General features: G+C 43.1%; 1 protein-coding gene across 7 annotated transcripts in view; it reads right to left on the reverse strand.

Annotated features, from left to right (window-relative positions):
- LOC113592098 (myomegalin) overlaps nt 1-23,138 on the reverse strand; it is a 50,515-nt gene extending 27,377 nt beyond the window's left edge. For 3 of the 7 annotated variants that reach the window (XM_081723356.1, XM_035528121.2, XM_081723358.1), the window contains exon 1: nt 242-2,339. In XM_081723356.1, coding sequence (XP_081579482.1) covers nt 242-1,429 — 1,188 coding nt within the window. In that variant the 5' untranslated portion in view covers nt 1,430-2,339. Of the gene's footprint in view, nt 1-241; nt 2,340-5,395; nt 5,450-6,524; nt 6,679-7,315; nt 7,480-7,733; nt 7,858-10,543; nt 10,603-16,265; nt 16,377-19,485; nt 19,554-20,003; nt 20,060-22,965 lie in introns of those variants that run through there. The other 4 variants (XM_081723355.1, XM_081723354.1, XM_081723359.1 and 1 more) reach the window with 3 other exon arrangements.
- Between the last annotated feature and the right edge of the window lie 395 nt (nt 23,139-23,533).

Consider the following 23,533-nt stretch of genomic DNA (forward strand, 5'->3'; position numbering starts at 1 on the left):
TGTAAAATCATTTTAGTTATGACCAAATTATTATATATGTAACAAATATCAGCACATATATAATAAATCTTTTAATATGCTCTACAGATCAGAGCAGTCATATGCAGCAAGCTGGCTCCAGGTGTCCTAAAACCTATCAGATGATCTCTTTATTATAGTCTGTCTAACTGGCTCCAGCATGATTTATGATGGCTATCGATGCAGGCCAAGGCAGGATCAACGCCGCCTGTCATCACGTCACCTTCTTTGGAACCTTCTGGAAGCAGAAGGGCATGTACTCCACATACGCTTCATTCCACATCTCCTCCAGCTCGGCCAGCTCAGGTTCTGCGTCCAGCTGGATCCTTGGTGGGTCTGCCTCCTCCACCACATACTCCATACCGCAGTAGGGTGTCCTCAGGACCCACTCGGGGCTGCCCCGCCTAATGCTTGCATCAGTGCCTGCAGGTCTGATCAGCACAGGCAGTCTGCTGCCACGTGGAATCTGAATGGGCCTGTATGTGCAGTCGTGCATCAGGTACTGAGCTAGGGCCAGTTTGCCGGTGGTCCCAAGGGAGCCCAGGGCAGGACCCGAGTGCTCCTCCGAGTGGCCGTCCGAGTTCTGCTCCACCCTCCTGTCTCGGTCCGCCTCTCTGCCAGAAAGCGCTACATCCAGGGTGGTGGTGAGGGACACCACGGATCCACCGGAGTTGCTCGTAGGCCCAGCCGGCGTCCTGTCGCCGTCTGACGCAGGAGCGTCCGACGTCGGGATGGCTGGCATGGGGGTGGACGCAGTCGGCTCCTCCCCGCAGGCGCTTGGCAAGCAGCGAGTGGACGGGCCGCAGGAAATGCTCCGCGCCAGCTTCCTGGGCACCCTGCACACGGCCTCGTAGTCGGAGTCGGCCACACGCAGCACACTGCAGCCTCGGCACCGCCGCTGCGGCGCCGACGCCCACGACGACTCCGACGCCTGGACCGGGGGATTATGGGTACAGTCGGCCACCTGTTCCTCATCCTCCGCCCACGACTCGTACTCCGAATACATCAGGTCCTCCTGCAGCAGGGCGCAGTACCTCACGTCGTGGAGGCCCGTCAGTCCGCCGGCGCGGTCCTTCTCAGGCCTGCCGTCGTCACCCGTGGGCGTCGCCTCGCCGTTGTGCCTCCGGTACATTCCGCCGATGCACTGGCGGAGGCGGTCCTTCTCCGTCAGGAGTTTGTGCAGGCGCTCGATGGAGAGCGCCTCCACGCGGGCGATCACCGTGTCGAAGCGGTACATGCGCTCCAGCATGAAGGCGCACTTCCCGCAGGCGAACTCTCCACGCCCGTCCCGCTGCAGCTCGCTGCCCAGTGCGTGTGACAGCAGCACCTGCAGCTTAGCCGCCGGGTGGAAGAGCCACCGCCGCCGGTTCCCGCATAGCTCGCGCGCGCAGATCCGACAGCACTCCTTCATCCTGCGCACCACCCGCGCGCTTTAACCCTGTCCAGGGCTGACCATGAACGTTAATTGCAAAGCGAGCCCGACTAACCTAGCAAGCCCGTGTTCATATCCACTGATGCGCTAAAAAGTGTTTTTTGAATTATTTGAAAGATAACTTTCCCGTTCGTTCACATTCTTCATCAGTCTCTTCATCTCTCGTTAAATGACACGTGTTTAAAACTAGATATTTAAATATGATAGAAAAATATTTTTAATATTTAGTTATATCTTGTATGCTGAAGGGAGCTGTACGTTGCTTTCTCTTCGTTGTCGGAGATATCGGGAGAGAGCGCCGGGTAGCAGCAGGGCGGCGTTTTCTGTCACAAATAAAGATCCTGTAACACTGAGGCGAAGCATCAGGCGCACGGACGATGCGAGTCAGTAGCCTGAAGTAGAGATGGTTTACCGGTTTGGCACCGTCGGTAAAGGCATCCGGTCGCATCCGGCGACCGCAAAACAGCTTGCATACGCTATTTATAGGCCCATGTAACCTCATGGAAATTCGGAGGACGGCGAAATCGAGTCGGGCGAACGCAAAACGAAGTCGTTTCGGTAGCCTAGCCGGCAGTAAACGCGCCAGCCTTCTCCGTCTTCTCGCCGCGCGGATGAGGCCGTTTCATCTCTCGTTGCCTGGCACGCGGAACACGTACGCGCGCGTCCTCACCGCGTCCCACGTCGCGCGACGGCAGGCTCGCCCTGTCAGGTTCATCGCAGGTAGGAGTCTCACCGGGCGGACGGGGAGAGAACTCTGCTGAAGTCTTCGTCTTTTGGCCGTCCACTCGGGCAGTAATCCTCATTTAAAAGCAGACTACAGTGCCAGTTCCACCATTAGCGCCAAATATCGTTCCACATCGCTATAAGACCGCAACGACGTGGCGGTGCCGCGGTTGTCGAGGCTGCCAACGAGAGGATGTACTACTTTACAATTTAGGGGGGGGAGGGTGCGGTTTATTACGGCATGCTCTGCTTGTAGTATTCGCACTCGTGATTTGAAATGTCTTGCACAATGGCGAGTTGTTTCATGTACAAACTCTCTGAGAATGTTAAGCAGTATTTGCAAAACGCAGTCGACATGCACCGCAACATAAAAAGCATGGTTCTACCTCGTGGTTTCGTTTGGAATTTCCCGCAGTCTTTACTAAGTCGCTCCGTGTTCCGTTGAGCGAGCAGGTGAAACGTCGCTTAGTTTTTAATCGATAGCAACGTCATACTACTAGATTACTACTATAGCTATAGCTAATACGGATAATAATATCTAATGATTGTAGTGTAGAATTACTATAAACTCTGCTAGCTCACATAAAACAAGGATTTGAAGATAAAATGCGCGCGCACGCATGCACACCATCTGAACTCAGGCCTTAGATGGCATATAACAGTAAACCTTATTAAGATGTGCATCGCTAATTTAGGTTTTAATTTTTTTTTTTTTTTTTTGCAAGATATCAAACAAAATTGTATTGAAAATTATATTATATTATTATATGCATTACTATATGTCTATATTTTGGCTTTGATCCTATGCAAAAATATTCAAACCCTAGTATTAAAAAAAAACAACTCGATAACTGATTGATAAGAGTTGCTTTAACACTGGTATGATGAGCTCCTCCAGCTGGCCAATAAAGGTCAGAAGAATAATTATTAATACTAATAGTTAAATATAATAAATAAAGAAACAGATAAATAACCACAGCCCTTATGTTAACAAACTTAAACGGTATAGGCCAGATAAGTTGGTTTTTTTTGTATGAGAATAAGGAAGTATTCTTTGACAATGCAGAATCTAATAGGGCTGTGGGTCTGAGGGCTAAATTGAGCTAATTTTCACCTAACACAGTTCTGGATTCATGACCTTCTGCTGATGTTGATTATGCAAACAGCATTCATGTTCAAAAATAGATTGTTCTGTTCGCTCTGCATATATTCATGGCAAAACAGAGACACACACTTCCAGAATACTTAGGTTCAACGATAGCTAAGTACATATCTTGTCCCATGTGAACGGGGCTATGTAAAGGCACTGATGACACATAGCAGTACATGCACTCTTCACCTAATTGAGAAATTGAGATGTGTAGTTACAACACACACACACACACACACAGCCTGAATCTCATGTCACTCATGCTGGAAGCTACTGGAGAGTCATCTCTCTCTTGATAGGTCATGCGTATTACTGAGGAAAATGATGAGTGTATGTGGGTCCAGATAAACAAAGACCTTTCTGTGTAATCCCAGCTGAGCCTTCAGTCAGCCCAACGAGAAGAAATGAGCCGCTATTAGACAGTTAAACGGAGCATCACGAAAGAGGCAAGATTTAGCTGCAGGACTGGAGATGAAGCATGAGCCACAGAAGAGTAATATTATTTTCCAAATAAACATGTGAACGGTTTGCCTGTGTTGGTTTAGGATATCTTAAAGTGGAGATAAAACTTAGTGCTTGTAAGACCAAGACAGTGTGCTTATGCTCACAAGTCTGATGAAGTGTTCTGTGCAAACACAGCGCCAAAACCCACATACTGACAGATTGAGCTATATTGTAATTTCCAATCAGAAGGGCTCTGACGATGCACCCCCCCAAACGAATGAGTACGAGTGAATGTGTGTGAGTGAGTGAGCAAGCGAGTGAGTGAGTGAGTGAGGCATCTGCTTGGAGGTGGATGGCAATAAGAGCAGGCCAATTCCTCCCAGTGCCAGTGTTTGCATATTCCACCGTGCTGATTTACAAGTGAAACCAATCTGTAGGCTGTAGGATGTGCACATGCTTTCTCAAAAGCCCAAACAAACGTCAACACCCACAATGGATGTTCACAATCTCGCATGTCCAGTAGCATGCTTGTAAACGCAGCTGCAATTCAGGCCATCTCTCCCCAAAGCACTGCAGAACAAGCAATTATAGAGTCAGGATGAACTTCAGTGCCCCATAATTGTTACAATAATCAGCATACTGCTGTACAGTAAAACAAGCCCTGATTGATCTCCATTTCTTAGACTTACTTGTTTCAGCTCTGGTGTTCAGGTGTTTGTAAGACTTTAGCTCTACTCCGCTACACTAACCCGAGAACAGTGTGTTGTCATGTTCTGATTATGTGTTTATGGTGTCATGGTGTTTATGGTGTCACTGGGTTTCCCAGGCTGGAATGAAGCAATCTCTGCCCCACACAGGATGGAATGATGCAGGCTCTGTCCCACGCAGGCTGCAGCAATAAGAACACCACCTGCTGCAGGACTTACATAAAGTCACTGGGGGGCAGAGCCTATGTCAGCTTGCCTTTTATCACACCAGCTGTTTGTGATTTGTGTAATAATCTGACTGATAGGGGCTATTAGATTTGACCGTGTAACAGAAATCATATAATCGGGAACCTCAGTAGCGATGTGTTTGGTGAGTGAGACCCTCCACTGGTTTAGCAGTGCTGCCATTTGTGTAACTTTTTTTTTTTCTTTAGGAAACGCTGCGAATATCAATTCAATCTTTTACTGTCTCTTTCTTTCTCTCTTCTTTCAATCTCTGTTTTTCATTCTTCTTCCTCGAGGTGTCTTCCACTTTCCTCCAGCAGAGGGTGTGCTTTGATCAGAAGTGTTCGCACGGGAAGGGCAGCGCATTGCAGGGTGGTGTGTCTGGGGCAAAGGGCACGCAAACAAACCTGACTGAGCACCACTGACCACCACTGACACTACTGACCACCACTGACCACTACTGACACTACTGAACACCCCTGCATCCCACCGAACACCGCCACCTACACCTTTGAGCACCACTGACTAACACGCTCATTGCTGGGCACCATCGTGCACCGCTGAACACTGCTAACCATCAACTGCAGAGCCTGTAGGTACCAGCAAATGGTCCCAGTCAGAATGTTTATGGACCCCCATAAGGTGATTAATACCAAGCAGTCATGCAGCCGCACGGACAGACGCGGAGAGGCCTACCTCCATCTCCTGCTGCACACGCAGTCTCTCCCGACTGAGCTCCTCCTGGTAATACTGTGGAGGGCAAAGAAAGAACAGCCATCGCTGTGGTGAACAGTTCAATCACGTCACACTTGTGGAACCAACGTGATTCGCTGATCTTTCGGGGTTTTGCCGTTAGGGTGCCTGTACTGTTATCGTGGTACAATTCGTAAAAACAAGTGGTTTTACTGTTATGAGCGAAGCTTTACATCAAAACACGGCCACGCAGGCTACTCCAGACCGCTGACTTCACTGACACTGAAGTTCTTAAAGGAGTAGTGTTACATCTTTAAGCCCTCTTTCAACAACACGTTATCTTTTCCTCTCCCTGACTGTAGTTGTGGTGAGTTTTTAAGCTATGTGTTACTTGGAACAGGAGGAAAGGAAAGACTGAATGGGAAAGAGAGAGAGCGAGAGAGGGAGAAAGAGAGAGGGAGAAGATCCACGGCATCTGTCAGTACATACAGCAGCTGCCGTTGTGTCAGCAGAAAGCTGAGCGCCCATGTGTCAAGTCACATGGCATAAATCATGAGTGAGAATGACACTCTCTCTCTCTCATTACACTTCGCAAGCAAGATCTGCCAGTATGAATATGCATGAACACCTTGAATTGACAATAATGTTCAAGGTGTTGGAGTTATTACCCAGAGTCCATTGTGTCACACTTGATATCAGCAAATCTGATTTAGTGTAACTGGTGCAGAAAAATAGTCCCCAAATCAGATAACAACTGCGTTACTATTTATCACTAATCTGTATTCAGACTTTTGACCATCGATGTGTTTTTACAAACTCATATCAGTGTCATGATACTGGGAAGAGGCGGAGGTATAAACTCAGAACCATCACATCATTTGCAGTAATGCTGAATATGGCAGACAAAGGCCAATGCAGTGTAAGGTATTACCATCAGAAGGTTTGGTCATGTTGCTGCCATTGTTAAGCCGTTATAAACAACTGGGCCCAGTCATGCAACAGCCATCAACTGAAGCCCTTATTTCAATTCGTTGAACTTAAATTTAGAAAGAATTAGATTATCTCAAAAGCATTGTGGCATTTGCCCCTTGGCAACGTTTTGGCCTGCAAACCCACAGAGACACACACAAACCTCTGCGTCTCTTTCCTTCTGCAGCAGGGAGGTGGCGAGGTCTTGCAACTGCTCTTCCATTTCTGTGACTCTCTCTCTCAGAGAGCTCCTCTCTTCAGTCAGCTCCCGAATCACTCTCTCCTTACAGTGTACCGCTGCAGTTAACTCCTCCAGCCTGCAGGCCAGGAACACGTGTCAAAAACCTCAGTGCATGCACGTATGCGTGCGTGTGTGTGTGTGTGTGTGTGTGTGTGTGTGTGTGTGTGTGTGTGAGTTGACCAATACAAGAAGACAGGGATAAAGAGAGATACAGGGTTAAACGTGTGCGCGAGTGTGAGAACCCTGTAAAGGTAACATGGTCAAATGTGTGTGAGTTTAAGAACATGTCTACAGTGTGCAGGATTAAATACTCTGGATTCCTTGTTACTGCCATGCAGATGGGACTCGAGGTCAAAAGTCAGGGAAGTGTCCACCAACTGAACAAACACACAGGAGAAGATAGACTGTGTGTGTGTGTGTGTGTGTGTGTGTGTGTGTGTGTGCGCGCGTGTAGGGCAAACCTTTGGGTAGTCTATGCTTGATCTGTGAAATAAGATGAGTTCTGATTTTCACAGTTTGATTGAAGTATAGTGACTGTGTTATGTGTTATGATTGTGTTATCACAAGGGTCAAATTAGCTAGGATTGGGTGCTATGATGTGTTCTAAGACATGCTACTTTAGAGTGCTGGTGTCACCCACACAGCTAGTGTAACACCTAAAGTGTCTTTAGTGCTGGTGTATTCCTTTCTCTGCCTCTCACATACTCTCTCACCGATCTCTGTCTCTGTTCATATCGTTCAGCAGGCTGGGAGGCTGCGGGCTCTTGGCAACGGACATCTCCTTGGTGACGGTTTCCATGGTGACTGAGGGATGCTGCGAGCAAGATTCTGCCAGACTGGCCATGCGCTCGGCTTCACTCCGTGCCAACTGAGCCTCCTGCCCAGAGGAAGATCATTATCATCATCATCATCATCATCATCATCATCATTCTAGTCATATGATAAGCAAATGTATGTTTGCAACCATACACAAATGCATCTATCTTCTATCTATACGTGTGCTCATGAGTGTGTATGTGGGCATTTGTGCATATGTGTGTGTGTGTGTGGTTGTGTCATACACACTCTTATATGTGTGTGTGCATGTGAGAGAGAGAAAGAGTGTGTGTTGGGGGGGGGTGGTCTGTGCACCTCCTGTAGCAGCTGGATTTTGGTCTGCAGGACCTGCTGCATGTGATCGATCTCCCGCTGCCTCTCTTCACAGCGCCTCTGCAGCTCTGCCTCATTGTGATTGGTCAGGTTCTCTGCTGTTGTCCTATAAGAGCATGACAGAGGCGACTTAGGCGGGGCATCATCAACTGAATCCATATACCATGAGCATGGTTCGTCCCTGGACAAAGCTACTGTTTGGTCAGGGGCAAAGGGCTTCCATGCTGTTTTAAGACATCTTCTACAGGTATAGGCTGTGTTCAGATGGGTTGTAGGGGGTAAGGAGCGGACATACCACCCTAATGCTGAACTGCTCTCCTAATGTGTTTATGATCTAATCCTTCGTCAGCTCATCTGGTTCGTGTATTCACACGATCCCAGTGAGCCAGTTTGGCTAGGTCAGGTGTGCTGGAGTAGCTGGAACTAAACTGTATGGCGTTAGAGCTACAGAAGTGAGGTTGGACATGATTTAGCCAACTGTAACAGCTAGCAGAGGACTCCGTAACAGCTAGCAGAGGAGGACATTTAAATGGTTCCATGTTCTAAGACAGGAAGATCCACCTCTGGTACTGAAGGCCAGCACTGCTCACACACACTTGATTCCTCTTATCAGCTCATCACCAGGTTTTCTGAGCAGGGAAATCACCAACCTGTGATAGAATTTGGCATCCAAGTTTTAAAAGGCAGACATATGTCTACAAGTTTCCTTATTATAGCAGTGACAAATGTACATGCATACACACACACACACACACACACACACACACACACACACACACACACACACACACACACACACAAGGATGATCTCATTTTTGGTGGAACAGGAGTCCAAGAATGGCCCACGCCAGTGTGTCTATAACTGCGTATATTACTGTGCTTGTTTTAAACTGGGATGAGGGCTCTCAGCTCATATAACCAGTTTAATTTAAATCCCAAGTCTAAAGGATGCATCACATTAGACTCAGCACACAACACTGCATCTCCTGCTTCTCCTCGGTTTTTCTCATATCCTTGTTTTTATATGTTTGAGCACAAGCAACTTACCTAATCAGCCTGAAGTGGGGAGTATTTCCAGATTAATTCACTGCACTATATCATTACATCATTACATAATTTAGCACATAATATGTCCCTAAGATTAATAATACATAGAAATAGCTACAGAAACTCATCCCAGGGGTCTTCATTGGCACACAGCTAATGCCAGTGACAGATGTGTATTATGTAAGCGGTTGTGGTAGCTGAGCTGAAAGTTTCTGGCATGGGCTTACCCCTTCAGACCATCACTGATAGCAGAATGACCTTCACACGAGTGATATGGACACCACACGCACGCTCATGCCCCCGTCTAGGGCTGAATGTACTTTAATAGAACGATGCACACAAAATGATACAAATAACAAAATGCTGCTAATCATGTTTTATGCAAATGTGGTCATTAGTAATAATGAATAACAACAGTGAGTAATGTATTATGCAAATGAAAGTATGCTAATTGTCCATGCTATCTGCTGTATAAGACCTGGGTGAAATACAGTTTAGCTGAAATACAATTTTATCTTCCATCCCTTATGAAGATGGACTTCATCTGTGTATTTCTAAGCCGATCTGAAGCGAAAATGTTACTCTTTCCTTCTCTCCATCTTTCTGTCTCTGTCTATCTCTCTGTGTCTCTCTTAAGTTTCTGATTAGTGCCTGAACTCTTCACTGAGGTGCATTCCATGGCACCATATTAGTCATAGCCTTTAGTTCATGCCAAGAGCTTCTCATATGGATGAATACTTGATGTGTGGAGTGTAAAGCGTTTGTGTGTCAGTATGTGTGTGTGTCCCACTGAAATCTGAGTGTGTGCATGCAAACCTGTTCTTCTCAGCCTAATAGTATTGATCAGGTATTTGCATATGCAGCCTTAATGAGCTATGATTGATTGACAAGTTATGGGTCTGAGGTAATAAGAAGAGTGTTTACAGGAAAAAGAGGTTTAATATTGAATTAGACATATTAACAACATAAGGGAGTAGGGAGATTCTACGTCCTTTTGAAACGGTTTCTGTAGTGGGCAGAGGCCTCTGAAGAGGACATAATTTATATAATGATGCAGAATGCAACACTAATATGTAAAAGAAGGTGGGGTGAAAACATAATCACGCCTGACAAATGTATAAAAATGTGGGTTCTTTGTTTGATTGTGAGACATTCTCGGGAGGGTGTCTCAATAAAGCTTAATTCTGAAGTCTGCATCTTTATTTTCTATTTTAATTTACATTTAAAACTTGGGGATTTAGGAACGACAGGGCCCTCATTTCAGGGTAAATTCATCAGACTGAGAAGGACCAGTCTGTGTCTGTCTGGAGTCCCTGCAACACTGGAGCAGATTCCCATCTCAAAATCTCCCTGGTTCTCTCACTCCCAGCCATAAAGCAAGTGAGTGCCCCTTGTGAAATATACTTAACTGGTTTAACCTCTCCAAAGGAAATCCAACAGCAGGAGGGCCATGCTGACAAACCCCCAGCTTAGTACTGGACTGTGTATCATACACAAACCTCAGAAGTGTGATGAAGAGCTATCCCTTCTCTTGTCTGGTTATTAGAAACATTTCAGGCATCCACATTTGCTCTGTGTATGTAGAGCAACAGAATGCAGGATCCCATATTTTAAAGTTTTATTCAAAAGCTTTAGTGGGAAACTCAAGACAGCAGTGTTAGAAAGAGAGAGAGAGAGAGAGAGAGAGAGAGAGAGAGAGAGAGAGAGACAGACAGACAGCGAGACAGACAGGCAAAGACACTTACAGAGCTTTGTCGAGGAGCTGCTGTTTCAGGCTCTCCACCTCCACCTTCAGCTCAATGTTCTGCAATCAATGCAAATCAGAATTCAGTCCATCATAACAAACTTATTCAAACACCAAGACAGTCAGCACAGAATGGAGTCATTTATATATAAATATATTTTTCAGTATAAAAGCCAGATAATGAAATTAGAATGCTTAAAGGAAAATTACATGCATGGATTAATTACATTTTAATTACTACAGAAATAATATGATTAAATATCAGCTCAATCTAACTTACCAGCAACAGAGAGACTTTCTAGACATTTATAAGCATAAAATCGCACCGAGGAAATCCAATATCACAATAACAAAACCAATCACTTCATTCTAGTATTTAGTATGGACCACGCACAGTAGGGTTAGGTATTAGATCTTATTTTTTGCACATTTAAAACATTATGCACATTGTTTTGATGGATGACATGGAAATGAGGCTTATCCATAGGCGTGAGAGAGATAGCTGAGTCAATTAGCAATACGTGAGAAATTTAGCAACATGAGAAATTTAGCAAGCTATGGGACAACTAGTCACTCATGAGATTTAACGAGAGATCTGGAGACATGGGAGACAACTAACAAGCTGTGAGGCATTTAGCGTGCCACTCGAGGCCTGTATCTCACGCCACAAGAGATTTACATGCGCCACGTGAGAAAGAGGAAGCCATGCCGAACGTGCACGTATACAAACATCAGAGACACGTGGAGAGTGCATGAACGTGTGTGTGCTACGGCATTTAAATCTCAGTGGAGTGCATTAGTGAGTGTGTGCAACCACAAAGTGTGTGTGTGTGTGTGTGTGTGTGTGTGTGTGTGTGTGTGTTGTGCTCATCAAAAGCCCCTGTTTATGTGGACTGGAGCTAAGGGAAGATGGGACCACATTCAATGCTCCCTTACAGGCTGTATTTAGCACAGAGGAATGCTGAGTCCGACCTCAACAGCTGCAGCCTGCTTACCTGCTTCAACACACACACACACACACACACACACACACACACACACACACACACACACACACAAATACTCGTACGCTGACTCATACGCATGCTTATATACACACGTACACAGGGAAACCTTCCTATATTCTATCCTGTTCTGACAGTGAGGTGAGGGTTAGAAACCCATGTTATACCGCGAGTGGGTCTCAAAGAGACAGTGACAGGCGGGAACTGAGCTGAGACTCGGAGCCTTACAGGATGCAGGATTTCTGCAGGCATGGAGGGTAACGTGAGAGGGGAGATAGTGTTGACTGCTGTTGACCTTCAGGATAACTCTGGCACTGCCAGTTCCGAGCCCAGAATATCACACGCACACACACACACACACACAAATACACACACACACACACACACACACACACACACACACAAATACATACACACACACATACACACACACACCCACATACACAGACACACACATGCACACACATACACACAAACACATACATACACAGATAAACACACACACACACACATACACAAATACACACACACACATACACACAAATACACACACACACACACACACACACACATACACACACACACACACACACACACACACACACACATACACACAAACACATACATACACAGGAAAACACACACACACACCATGATATGTATGCATACACACAAGCAAACACAAACACAATATTTGGTCACACATGCTGTGTGTATTCCTATTGATCAGGAACTGAAGTGATGTGGGACACAACACAGTACTGGTCACACAAATACAAATATCTGTTTAATATAAATACAGACTTGGCTGAGGTCTCACAAACTTAGTCAAATGCTCCCAATGAGTTAAACCCTGATTTCAACACACTCCAAATTCAACTTTTGAATAGTAATCGTAAAGCACAATCGCAAAGCACAACAATAATCGTAAAGCACAATAATCGTAAGGCACAGATCTTTGGCCATCTGGATCACAATCAACAAACTCGATGTTGTGTCTTCTTGTCTTTTAGCCACATCTAATTATAACTTCTCACTCACGCACATACCCATGCACACCCCCCACACACACAAACACACAAACACACACACACACACACACACACACATATACACACCTCCCTGCTGTTTATGTCCCACTGCCCACAGAAACAGAATTAATTTTAAGATGGGAGACAGTGATTGGTTGTCAGGAGAGAGGGGGTGTGTCACAAGCAGGACAATCTGTATTGCTTAATACATGCATCATATAACGCACCAGAGGATATGGGTCCTTCACACCAGCCCATTACTGGATAGCATAAATTCCCTTTCAAGTTATTTAAAAATCCTAATCACTTTAATTTTTCATAGTATGTTTTATAAACTTTATGAACTTATAGTGTATATTTGTACTGTGAGGAGCCACCATAGGTCTAATTGTTTAACCTGAATGTATTCTGCAGTAATGTTATTACCCATACACTGCAGTTGGTACAACTGGATTATCTTGTAATATCAAAATGTAAAAGAATAATTCTTAGAATAATTATGTAAAATGTTAAAGAATAATTACAGTATTCAGTGATAAACCATTTTTGTTTTATGCTTCTAAAACAGTGCTGTCACTGTCTGTAAGTCTAAGGTTGAGCATTAAACATCAGCTATGTTGTAGTAACGAAGAGTAAATGATAAATTAAAGACTGACAATCATGTCATGCGATACCATGCATTTCGACTGCACTCCCCTGCCTTAGTACAATCTATAAGAGCACCTCAATGACATCAGTGTCAACATTCAAGCAGCAGTTAGCAAAGGACAAAGTGTGTGTGTTTCAGATGAAGGAAGCTATTGCCAGGGTTTTAGATTATACTCGGTCTTGTGGTGGAGAACATTTTTGTAGTGGAGAACATTTCTGTTGCGTTAATGTTGCATGTGCTGAGTTTTGTCTGTCTATAAGGGAGGGGCCTCTGTGAATACATTACATTTAAAACGCTCGCATTTGCTCCTCTTTTAAAAACAAATGCGAATATATTTTTAATTTAGGAGCAAAAATTAGAAGCAAAACGACAGAATTTGCTAATAGTTTTTTTTTTTTTTATGCGTAGGGAATTTTAATTCAGGAGCACACGTACGACATGTGAGCCTGACCCGAGCAGTCTACCGTTTACCGAATAATCGGATGCTGCTGCTTCGGCAGAGCGTGGCGAGAAAATCCGTAGCACGCCCAGTGAACATGGACAGGACTCGTCAATGTCGAATCAAAACGATATTTTGTGCTCTAGGTGAATAAACTCTTGGTTAATTACTGTATCAGTGTAAGTGGACAGTTTGAATAAATCACTGTCATCTCTCTGCATTGGGAATATAAAGGCATATCGAGCTGGTGCACCTATATTTTGTGCTCCTTGGCAAAAAGCTTACTGTAGGCACACAGAGGCGCGTGCGCGCACACACACACACACACACACACACACACACACACACACACACACACACGCTTTCTCACTTTCTCTGCTTTATTTATTATTTCATAAAAACAGATAAAGCTATCAGATCTTTTCAAAATAAACAAAGACTGACAGAAATGTGTGAAATCATGCTAACCAGTTTAAATATCCTCTGACCTCATCCTTCAGACTGGCACACCAGACAGTGGAATTTAAATACGTCTCAGACACATTTCTATAAGCATGAACAAAGGCATGAACTTACACACAAACCTGCATTTAAATGTAACATATCAACACCAACACCAGGCTTAGACAAACTTAGATTTACCTGCATATAAACACGTTCAGGCAGATAATTCTAAAAAGTTTGAGATATTTACAGTGGTCTTCAGCAAACGGGGCATACAGGTAACCCAGTATCAACACCCATGTTTTATTCTGTACGCCCTTTTTTTAACACAGGTGTTATTTTGCAGATTGCAATGGAACAAACGCTCTCAAACGTCAGCTACATGGTTTGGACACAACAATTCTTTGTTTATTTTTACTATTTTCTACTTTTTAGAAAAACACTGAAAGCATCAAAACATTGAATGAACACACATGTGATTATGCTGTGTTAAACAAATGTTGTGTAAACAGCCAGCCTTTACTTTGCATGCTTTCTGTGTTCTCTTAACCGGCTTCAGTAGGGCACCGCCAATTATGTGTCACCATCAGTCCCGAACACATGTAGGGTGTAGACTAAAGTTCTGGATGAGGGGGTATTTAAATGGTTTATTTAAACTTAATTTACATTTAATTACCTTTTATTTAATATATATTTTTGTTTTATATATAACCTATCAAACGTCATTTTTTATATTTGTCTTAAAACCAAACTTAAACAATTATTTTAAAGTACCTTTAACACTTTGATAAATGTATATTTGGTCATTTGACTGGAACTGTATAAAATAAAGGCCAGCGATGCCACAGAGTAAAAGATTTCGAACACACACAACCCCAAATATCTCAGCAAAACACTACATTGTTCTTTCTCCCAAGCACTAAACACACCGTCAAGTCAGTCAGGCAATGGAGAAGCAGTATTCAACACGCAACACGCAAAAAACAATGAACAACAATGGTGATGGTAATAAACGCAATCAAATTCCTAAAATAGGGCACCACATTTTAAAGGCATTCCAGGAGGAATATCTAGGAGCCCAGTAACACATGATCATTGCTGGAATGTGACTCAGAGCTATTTTCCTACACACTGTCCACACCAACACTGACCAATATGAACACTTTAACTCACTTTGCTTTGACACCCAGTTATCACTGCTCCTGGTACATAAATTAATCAGACACATATATACCATATAAATACCATGGTAATAAATATTCTGAATTTTATATATATATATATATATATATATATATATATATATATATATATATATATATATATATATATATATATATATATATATATATATATATATATATCCCCTCAAATCGTGTCTGTAATAATTCTGAATATTTATTACCATGTTATTTAATAAAAAGTAGCAAATGACTGTGACCAGGACTGAACCTTTACTCCTACATTATGTGTTTTTATAGGGCAAACTACACTCACACACATACACCCACCCACACACACACACACACACACACACGCACATAAAAAGCATCTAAAAGAGTAACACCAAAAGCATAATCATGGAAATACAAAGGATAGAAGCATACTGTGGCAATGTCATCACACGTGCTCACAATCATTTAAACGCAGCCATTCACTAATTAGGAGAACATTTGTTTGTATTGGCCCAAACAAGAGATCAGAGCCAAATCTCCTCAGACGCGTTTTCTACAAGCTGACCTACAGTGGGCGAGGGATAGAGCCTTGTAAGACGGTGGGCATGCGAGCCGCCGATAAAGACAGTGTGGTGATTCATGCTATAGCGTACCAGTGCAGACTTCAAGTGCTGCTGGCATGCTGAGGTTGACAAGTTTACTGCGAAACACTCGGACCCTGACATGCAACATTTACAAGTTCAGGCTTTAGCCTTCAATTACATTTTTTTTGAATGAGTATGCAAAAACCTTTTACCAAAGCAAATTTTTTTCATATACACACACACACACACACACACACACACACACACACACAAATATATGTGTATGTGTGTGTGTGTGTGTCTGTGTGTGTTTGTGTCAGGCCTACGTGAGCGTTACTATAGTACGTGCACAACCACAAAAGATCTTCATTTCCCACATTCCGCTGGGGCTGCTCACCGTTCGATAGACATCGTCGCTGTTATTCTCGTATTTCTGCTGGATCCTCTCCTCCAGGAAGTAGATGCGCAACTTGAGGCTGAAGTTCTCTTTCTTGAGGTCGTTGAGGTGCTGTGAGAGAGTGCGGTAGCTATTAGACATGTCCGGAGTGTATGTTCACTTCGGGGTGGGGGGGAATCAGACACCCCCACCCACTTCTCCTCAGCTCAGCAACATCACCACCCCCAAAAATTTACAAACAAAAAAATGACTATGTACAAAACAACAACAAACCCTAATCTACAACTCTTTCAGTGCTCCATACTGAGTCGATCTGCAGCCACACACAGAGAAAAGAGAAACCCCTAAACACACAAAGGAAGCTCTCTCCAGGGCCGACCCGAGGCCCCTGAGCTCAGAGCTGTGTCCACCGTGAGGTCATGGTGTTCTGTGGGACAGGGGAGGGACTGGACCTTTTTTTACCCTGCGGGAGGCATCCCGGGAATCTGCGACTGGCACGAGAGTGGCCCCCACCACCTCGGGCACCAGCAGAATGTAAGATGATCACCCACCAGAGAGCAAGAGGGAACGGCGAGAGGGGGCAGTGTCCAGAGAGGGAGGGCGGAGTGTGTCGGGGAACATGCTGAAAGCCAGTTAAAGTGACCAATCTCCTCCATCTCTCAGACTTCTTCTTCTCTCAGTCCTCCGGGAGGTATTACAGCTAAATCACTATTCTCAGCTGTATCAAACTGGCAGCGAAGGTCGGCCACATAATGTGATGCAGTGATGTATCCAAGCACACTTTATCTTTGAAGCAAACAGATATCCCAGAATAAGCAGGCGGGTATTGCCAACAAAGATGGGATGCTACTACAGTAGTAGACACTACTTACTACATATCTACTTACAATAATATAGTCTGCTTCTATAAATCTACAGTAAGACAGACTACTTCTATATATCTACAGTAGCAGGCACTGCTTATTACATATCTACTTACAGTAATAGTCTACTTCTATACATCTACAGTAAGACAGATTACTTCTATATATCTATAGGAAGACAGACTACTTCTATACATGTACAGTTAAGGCAGACTACTTCTAAATATCTACAGTAAAAGAGACTACTTACTACATATGCACATTAATACAGATTAATTAATATACATTTGCGATAATGCCGATTATTTATAACTGTAGAAATACAGATTACCTACTATACATTCATAATAATGACTCGTTGTACTACTTATTCACCAGATTCAGCACAGAGTGAGGCAACATGCCAGAAGCCAGCCAAACACAAGAAATCATGGCACACGCAGCCGTAAGGACAACTGGGATTGAGCCCTGCTGGTCATACAGGCAGTGACCCGCACACAGCCTGCGGCAGAGTGTTCGAACCCAAGCTCTACCAGTGGGGCAGACTCACTGGCCGCACCGCAGCAGCTGCTGGGGTCTGCACGTGGACATGCGTTCTGTAAGGTAAATGCAATCACCGTGCCAGAGTTCTTATCTTACAGCTTGTTACTGAATGAAATAGTGAGAATATCTTGGGTGATCGATCCGGTCACTGATCAGTTATGTCCAGAGTATTAAATTAGGGGGGTGTGACTAACTCTTTTGAGAGACTAATGGACCCTTGTCCCAGACAGCATCACTGGTGATACTCCCCCAGGGTAACTCAGTCCACTATAGCCCTGAGGTAAAAGCCTTTTCTGCTGACACCTTGAGCCCAAGCAGATAACGCTCCACTAAACAGCTCAATGCACTTGTGAATACTTGCGAATGCTCATTACACTGCTCATATGTAATAGCCCATTATTACGGGTGCACGTGATTTCCTTTTTATATTTTACACGTTTTCTGTGTAGATTTCCGTACAGAAGGCACAATGGATCAGATAAATGTATATCTGCCTGTAATCTTGCTCAGGAAATCATGTGTCACCATGTTTTTAGTATGTAGAATAGAGTCTCTGTTATTGTGAGTTCCATTTTGCTATGAAAACTGGGCAGCTGGTTAGGTATATCAGGTTTTAAGAACAACAGAACACGTGTTCCACTTCCAAAGCACTCTTTGATCCTTTATGGCATCCTTTATGGATGCTTTATGACATCATTCATTCGGTACTCATGTTCCATTGTCTGAATAATTGATCAGGGTCAAGCAGAGCCTCTCTCTCTGGTCACCACAGGGACGATTACATCAGTCGGTGCACCCTGGGGAAACGTCTAGTGTGCACCTCCTGAATCGACATGCACTTAACCCCTCAACGCCCCATTACTAGAACCCGGGAAACACTCCTCACGAGATGAAAAGAGAACGGAGCTTGACCTGCCTGACCAGAAAAAGCTTCCAAAAGCAAACTTCGAAGGGTCACTCCAGCTGCTAAGGTCATGTTATTTAGCCCAGATTTGGTCCAAAACACACACAGAAGGAGCTTAATACAGTTTGAAATGCAGCTGTGTCTGATTCAGTTTGCTGGCCCTACTAAAATCTGGATGATTGATAATCAAATGCTTTCCCACAAACAACTTCTGCAGGGTACCAAGCACAAGTAATGCATTTTCATTATACACATTATCAACATAGCGTGTCATGTGTAGTTTAAGATTAAAGAGCCAATGACCTTTTTAGTCTAGGTAAATTTTAATCTGCATGCAGAAAACTGGCCCCTAATGTGGCTACAGATATGGGATCAAAATGGCTTTGTGACAGCATGGTCAGATTAGGGCAACCCAATTTAAAGTAAATATTTAATTATGATTTTTCTATCAATATCGGAATTTTAGATGTGATTATGATAGTTAGATAGATATAAGTTTAGTTCAAGGTGTTTCGTTTCAGGTGTGCAGGTATTCATGGCCCACAATGTATCAAACATCTATCATATGTATTTATAAATATATCATGTTCCTACATTGAAAAAAGAATCGTATGAAATTATCTAGTTACTATTATTCTTTATTTAAGCATCTGCTACTACACACCACACTATACAGTTATAAAATATTTCTAATATAAGCATTATGAGTCTTATAATACGAATATTTTATAATGCAATCACAAGTATTACAAACTTTGACAAGGTTGTTACAGATGTGTAATTCAAAACTGCATTCTTTCTAAACTGCAATTTCAATATGAACATGATAACTCGTTCATCTGTAGGTCATTTTCATTGTTGTCTGACTTTTTAATCCAAGAAGGTATGCCGAGAGATATGAGTGCCTCACCTGTTCGAACTCCCTCAGAGTATGAGTCTGTAGAGGTGGGGCTTTATCCGTGCCATCGCACGAATAATCTGCAGAACATAATACAGTTTCCTGAAGTCTTAAATATCTCCATTAACGGCGGTTTAGCAGTTTTAATACCACAGTACTGTAAACAGCCTCCAATAAAATACAGAGTACGTGTGGTCACACTACTGTCTAGGAACTCTGAGCCAGATCTAAAGGCTCTGCCACATTCTAATAATTGTTAGGCTGTCATGCCAAATAAACAGATAACTGTTGATCTTATGATTGACACTGATAGGATGCCAATGTATAGGGCATGTCAATAACCAACATCTGTCATTGCATTGTATTTATATGTTTCGAAATATATATATTTAAATCAAAATGCAAATGTCAGGAACATGCAGATGAGACCACTCCTGGATAAAGTGATGTGGCACAAACCTTTTTAGTAGTGTAATACACACTTCCACTATGACAGACTCTGTATACTCACGTGTAGACGTGTGCCTTACCTGTCATGTGACCTGTGCTCTTGCACACGTTGCTCTCTTGGTCAACAGGACATTCCCTGCAAATATAAAACGTTACATCACCAACACGTGCATGTCACACACACATGCACAAGCTGTCGAAACTGTCCCCTCATATACCAACTAAGTCAAAGAACCATGGAAACTAGTGAAGAGAGACTTACAGAGTTGTTTCACATGTTCTAATGGACAGTTAATGTCACGGTTGGCCGGTCCAACACAGAGAGGGAAACGCCCACATCAGACGAGGACCGTACTGTTTGTTTACCCTGATCCCAATCACCTGTTTACCGATTGGAGACACCTGCTTATCATCTCTATGTCTCCCTATTTATACTTCCACAGGCTGCGCGTTAGCGGTCATGGAAACCACTGGAAGCCTTCGGTGTATTGTGACTCGACTTCCAGAGTATTCCCACGGATAACTTTACTGAACGTTAGTTCAAGTTCGCCTCTCTCTTCTTCTGTGCTGCCAGCGTCACAGTTAAGTGAGGCCTTCGGTTGGGACTTCATTAATGAGAAAGTTCTCAGTGTAGCACAAGATAAAACTCAGAATGTCAAGAACAAAGAAAACATATTTACTTGTCTTGACAAACATTGAATTTGAGTATTTGTAAATACATGGAAATGGATTATAAGAATGTATACTGATAATTCACGAAAGCACCATTCATCTTACAATGGGGCTGCTGTAGTCTGATGTCATCATCAAGCAATATCTACAAGGACACCTTGAATATCAATAAAAAGCATTACCTAAAACACTGACGATATAAATATATCTGACACAATACTGCACAGCAACAAGTCTTCGCTATTTATGGATATTGCAATACGAGGTGGGTGGTGCAGTTTCAGTTGAACAATGCCCTAGAAGACTCAAACTATATCTCAGTGTTTGTGTTAAGATAATAGACAATGGCACATAGGTTTTAAATCGCTGGTTACAGTAAACCAATAAGACGTAATGACATTCTCATAAGTAAAATAGATGACCCAGGAAGAAGGAAATTTAGCCTAGACTATGTTAGGCATTGAGGAATCTTGCATCTCATTCGAATATACAGTGTCACATTTAACCACTAGATGGCAGTTAATTAAAATAGAATGTTTAATTTTGCTTTAACTAGGCAGTAGCATGTTTGGTGAAGTAACACTTGCAAACACTAATAATACAAAATGAAAGATTTAATTAAATTCAAAATTAATGCACCTACATTCTGAATGCTAATAAAAGAGTATAAGACTTTTTAAGTGTCATTGGTGAGACCTTTGGGACACTTCAACAAAGAAGGGGAATTTGAACTTAAAGAAGGCCTTGGGAAAAAAGTAGGCCAGTGTCTGTACCTGTAACACTGAGCTGTAATGCTGCAAAAATCAGAGTTCTGAAAGCAGTGATTTCAGAATTAGGGAGATAACACACAAGTATCAACAATTAAAGATAATGTGTTCAGTCATCTTCTTCTCATATGGCTATGTTTGGTAAGAATGACATTTATACTGACCTAATTATCATCAACAGAGTTGAAAAAATCTGGCAGAGTAACAGATACAGGCATTTTAAGTAGTCATTGTACTGCAGAACAAAACATCTCATTGCATTTAATTAGACTCTCCCAAGCCTGAAAACTCCATTGTTAGGTGGTGGTCTAAAAACAGTGGGGTGCTATTTAATACCAATAGCAGTATAACTGCTGGTGTCCTACTGTGAGTAAAGGACCCATTGTCAAAGTGTAGCTGAAGATGGTGAGTTCAACATTTATATTAGAAACACATTTACAAGAGTCTGAATGTTTCGTCCTCAACACCTCAAAAAAAAAAAAAAAAAAAAAAGATTCACCCCAGTAGCAGTATTTTCTTGCTTTGTTAGACAAAAGACGTCAACTGCACTCACAAATCTTGCGTGAAGAATGTGTCTGAGTGTGCTTCATCTCAGAAACATGATGGATGGAAAGAAATGGACACAACTGACCCGAGGCTACTGTGTCTGAGCTGGTGATATTGTCTACAATGTCTTTAGGTTAACACAGGCAGGAATCTCCTGTCAGACCTTTTTTTTTTTAAACACAATTCCAGGACAATTTCAGTATTATTCCCTACCAAAACGACTAGAACAAAAGCAGTATTTGTATCTTTAACATGATTGTTTGAAGGGGATTTGAGGATCCTTGTCGCGACGGTCTCTACACCTCAGCACACACCCTTCCATGTTTAAACATTTGCACCTTAACAGCTGTTGAAACAAGCGCATAGCTACTTAAAATAAGCTATTCGTTTAGAACGAAACTGTTAACGCTAGATGATCGCTTCTATTCAAATACGAGCCAAAAATGAATTATTATTATTATTATTATTATTATTATTATTATTATTATTATAGGAACAATTAAAAATTAGTAAAAGTTTGACAGCGATTTAGTAGCGACACTGCTCCACCAGCAACATCAGCTCAGCAAACGCTTCACAGCAGGGCGCCACATTGCACACCCACCTCGGGCTGGCACGTGATGTAGGCTCGCGCTAAACAGCTGGGGCTATAGAACAATTAGGCAACCTTAAAACCCCACATCAAACAGTAACACGCTTTGAGAAAACAGACTGGGTTGAACTAAATTAGGAAACGGCGATCGAATAAAAAAAGGGGGGCTTGTCTGTGCATATCTTAACCTTAACTATACATTCAGTTTCTCCATCATGACTGAAGATCAGTCATTTGGAAAATGCACCCTACGCACGGTGCAATAGAATATGCTGAATCTAGAGGCCTGCGTGACTGGTATCATTGTAAAAGACGTGCAATCCTAAGGAAGAGCAGAACAGAAAGCGACAGCGTATGACAGCAAATCATGTAGCTATTAACCAAATATTTTGTGTTTTACTCCTGTCTTAATCCAGCCTTAAATTATTTTAAACAAATAGCATACGTAAGGATGTGAATTTTTACCTTTCTGTTTCTAGCCAGTTCGGTTCGCCCGAACCATCAGTCCATTCCATTCTGAGAAAATCACGGGGTAATCCGGCCCCAGGGCTCCGGTCACCTACATCATCGCACCATTTAGCTCATCTCGTATATTCTCAGAAAGATCCAAACGATGTAATTCGTGTCTGGGTTCATTTCTGCGTCGGTGGAGGTAGAGCGATGCTGCCGCAGCAGGCGCGCGGAACGAACGTGCCTGCTAAAGTGCCGAACTCGTATTGTCACGCGCGGCCCTTCTCACGCCCCCTCTGGTTCGGTGACACCACCAACAAGGGTTTGCACGCGGGCCCACGGCTGCCCTACATTAAAAGTGTCGTCGCACTTTTCTTTTTTGATATAGGTTACAAGACCTAAAAAAGACCCCTGGCCGGGATCTTTTTTAGGTCTTGTAACCTGGTCATTTACCAAGTGCTATCAAGATCACGCTTCCCCTGATGGGTTGACACTGTGCAAATACTGAAATATCTGCTGCTTTAACTGTTTCTTGTAACAACACGTTTTGTGCTTCATTAATAATTGTATACACATGATCACA

The sequence above is a fragment of the Electrophorus electricus genome, chromosome 11 (assembly GCF_041902795.1).
Source record: "Electrophorus electricus isolate QZ-2024a chromosome 11, ASM4190279v1, whole genome shotgun sequence".
NCBI classification, from domain to species: Eukaryota; Metazoa; Chordata; class Actinopteri; order Gymnotiformes; family Gymnotidae; genus Electrophorus; species Electrophorus electricus.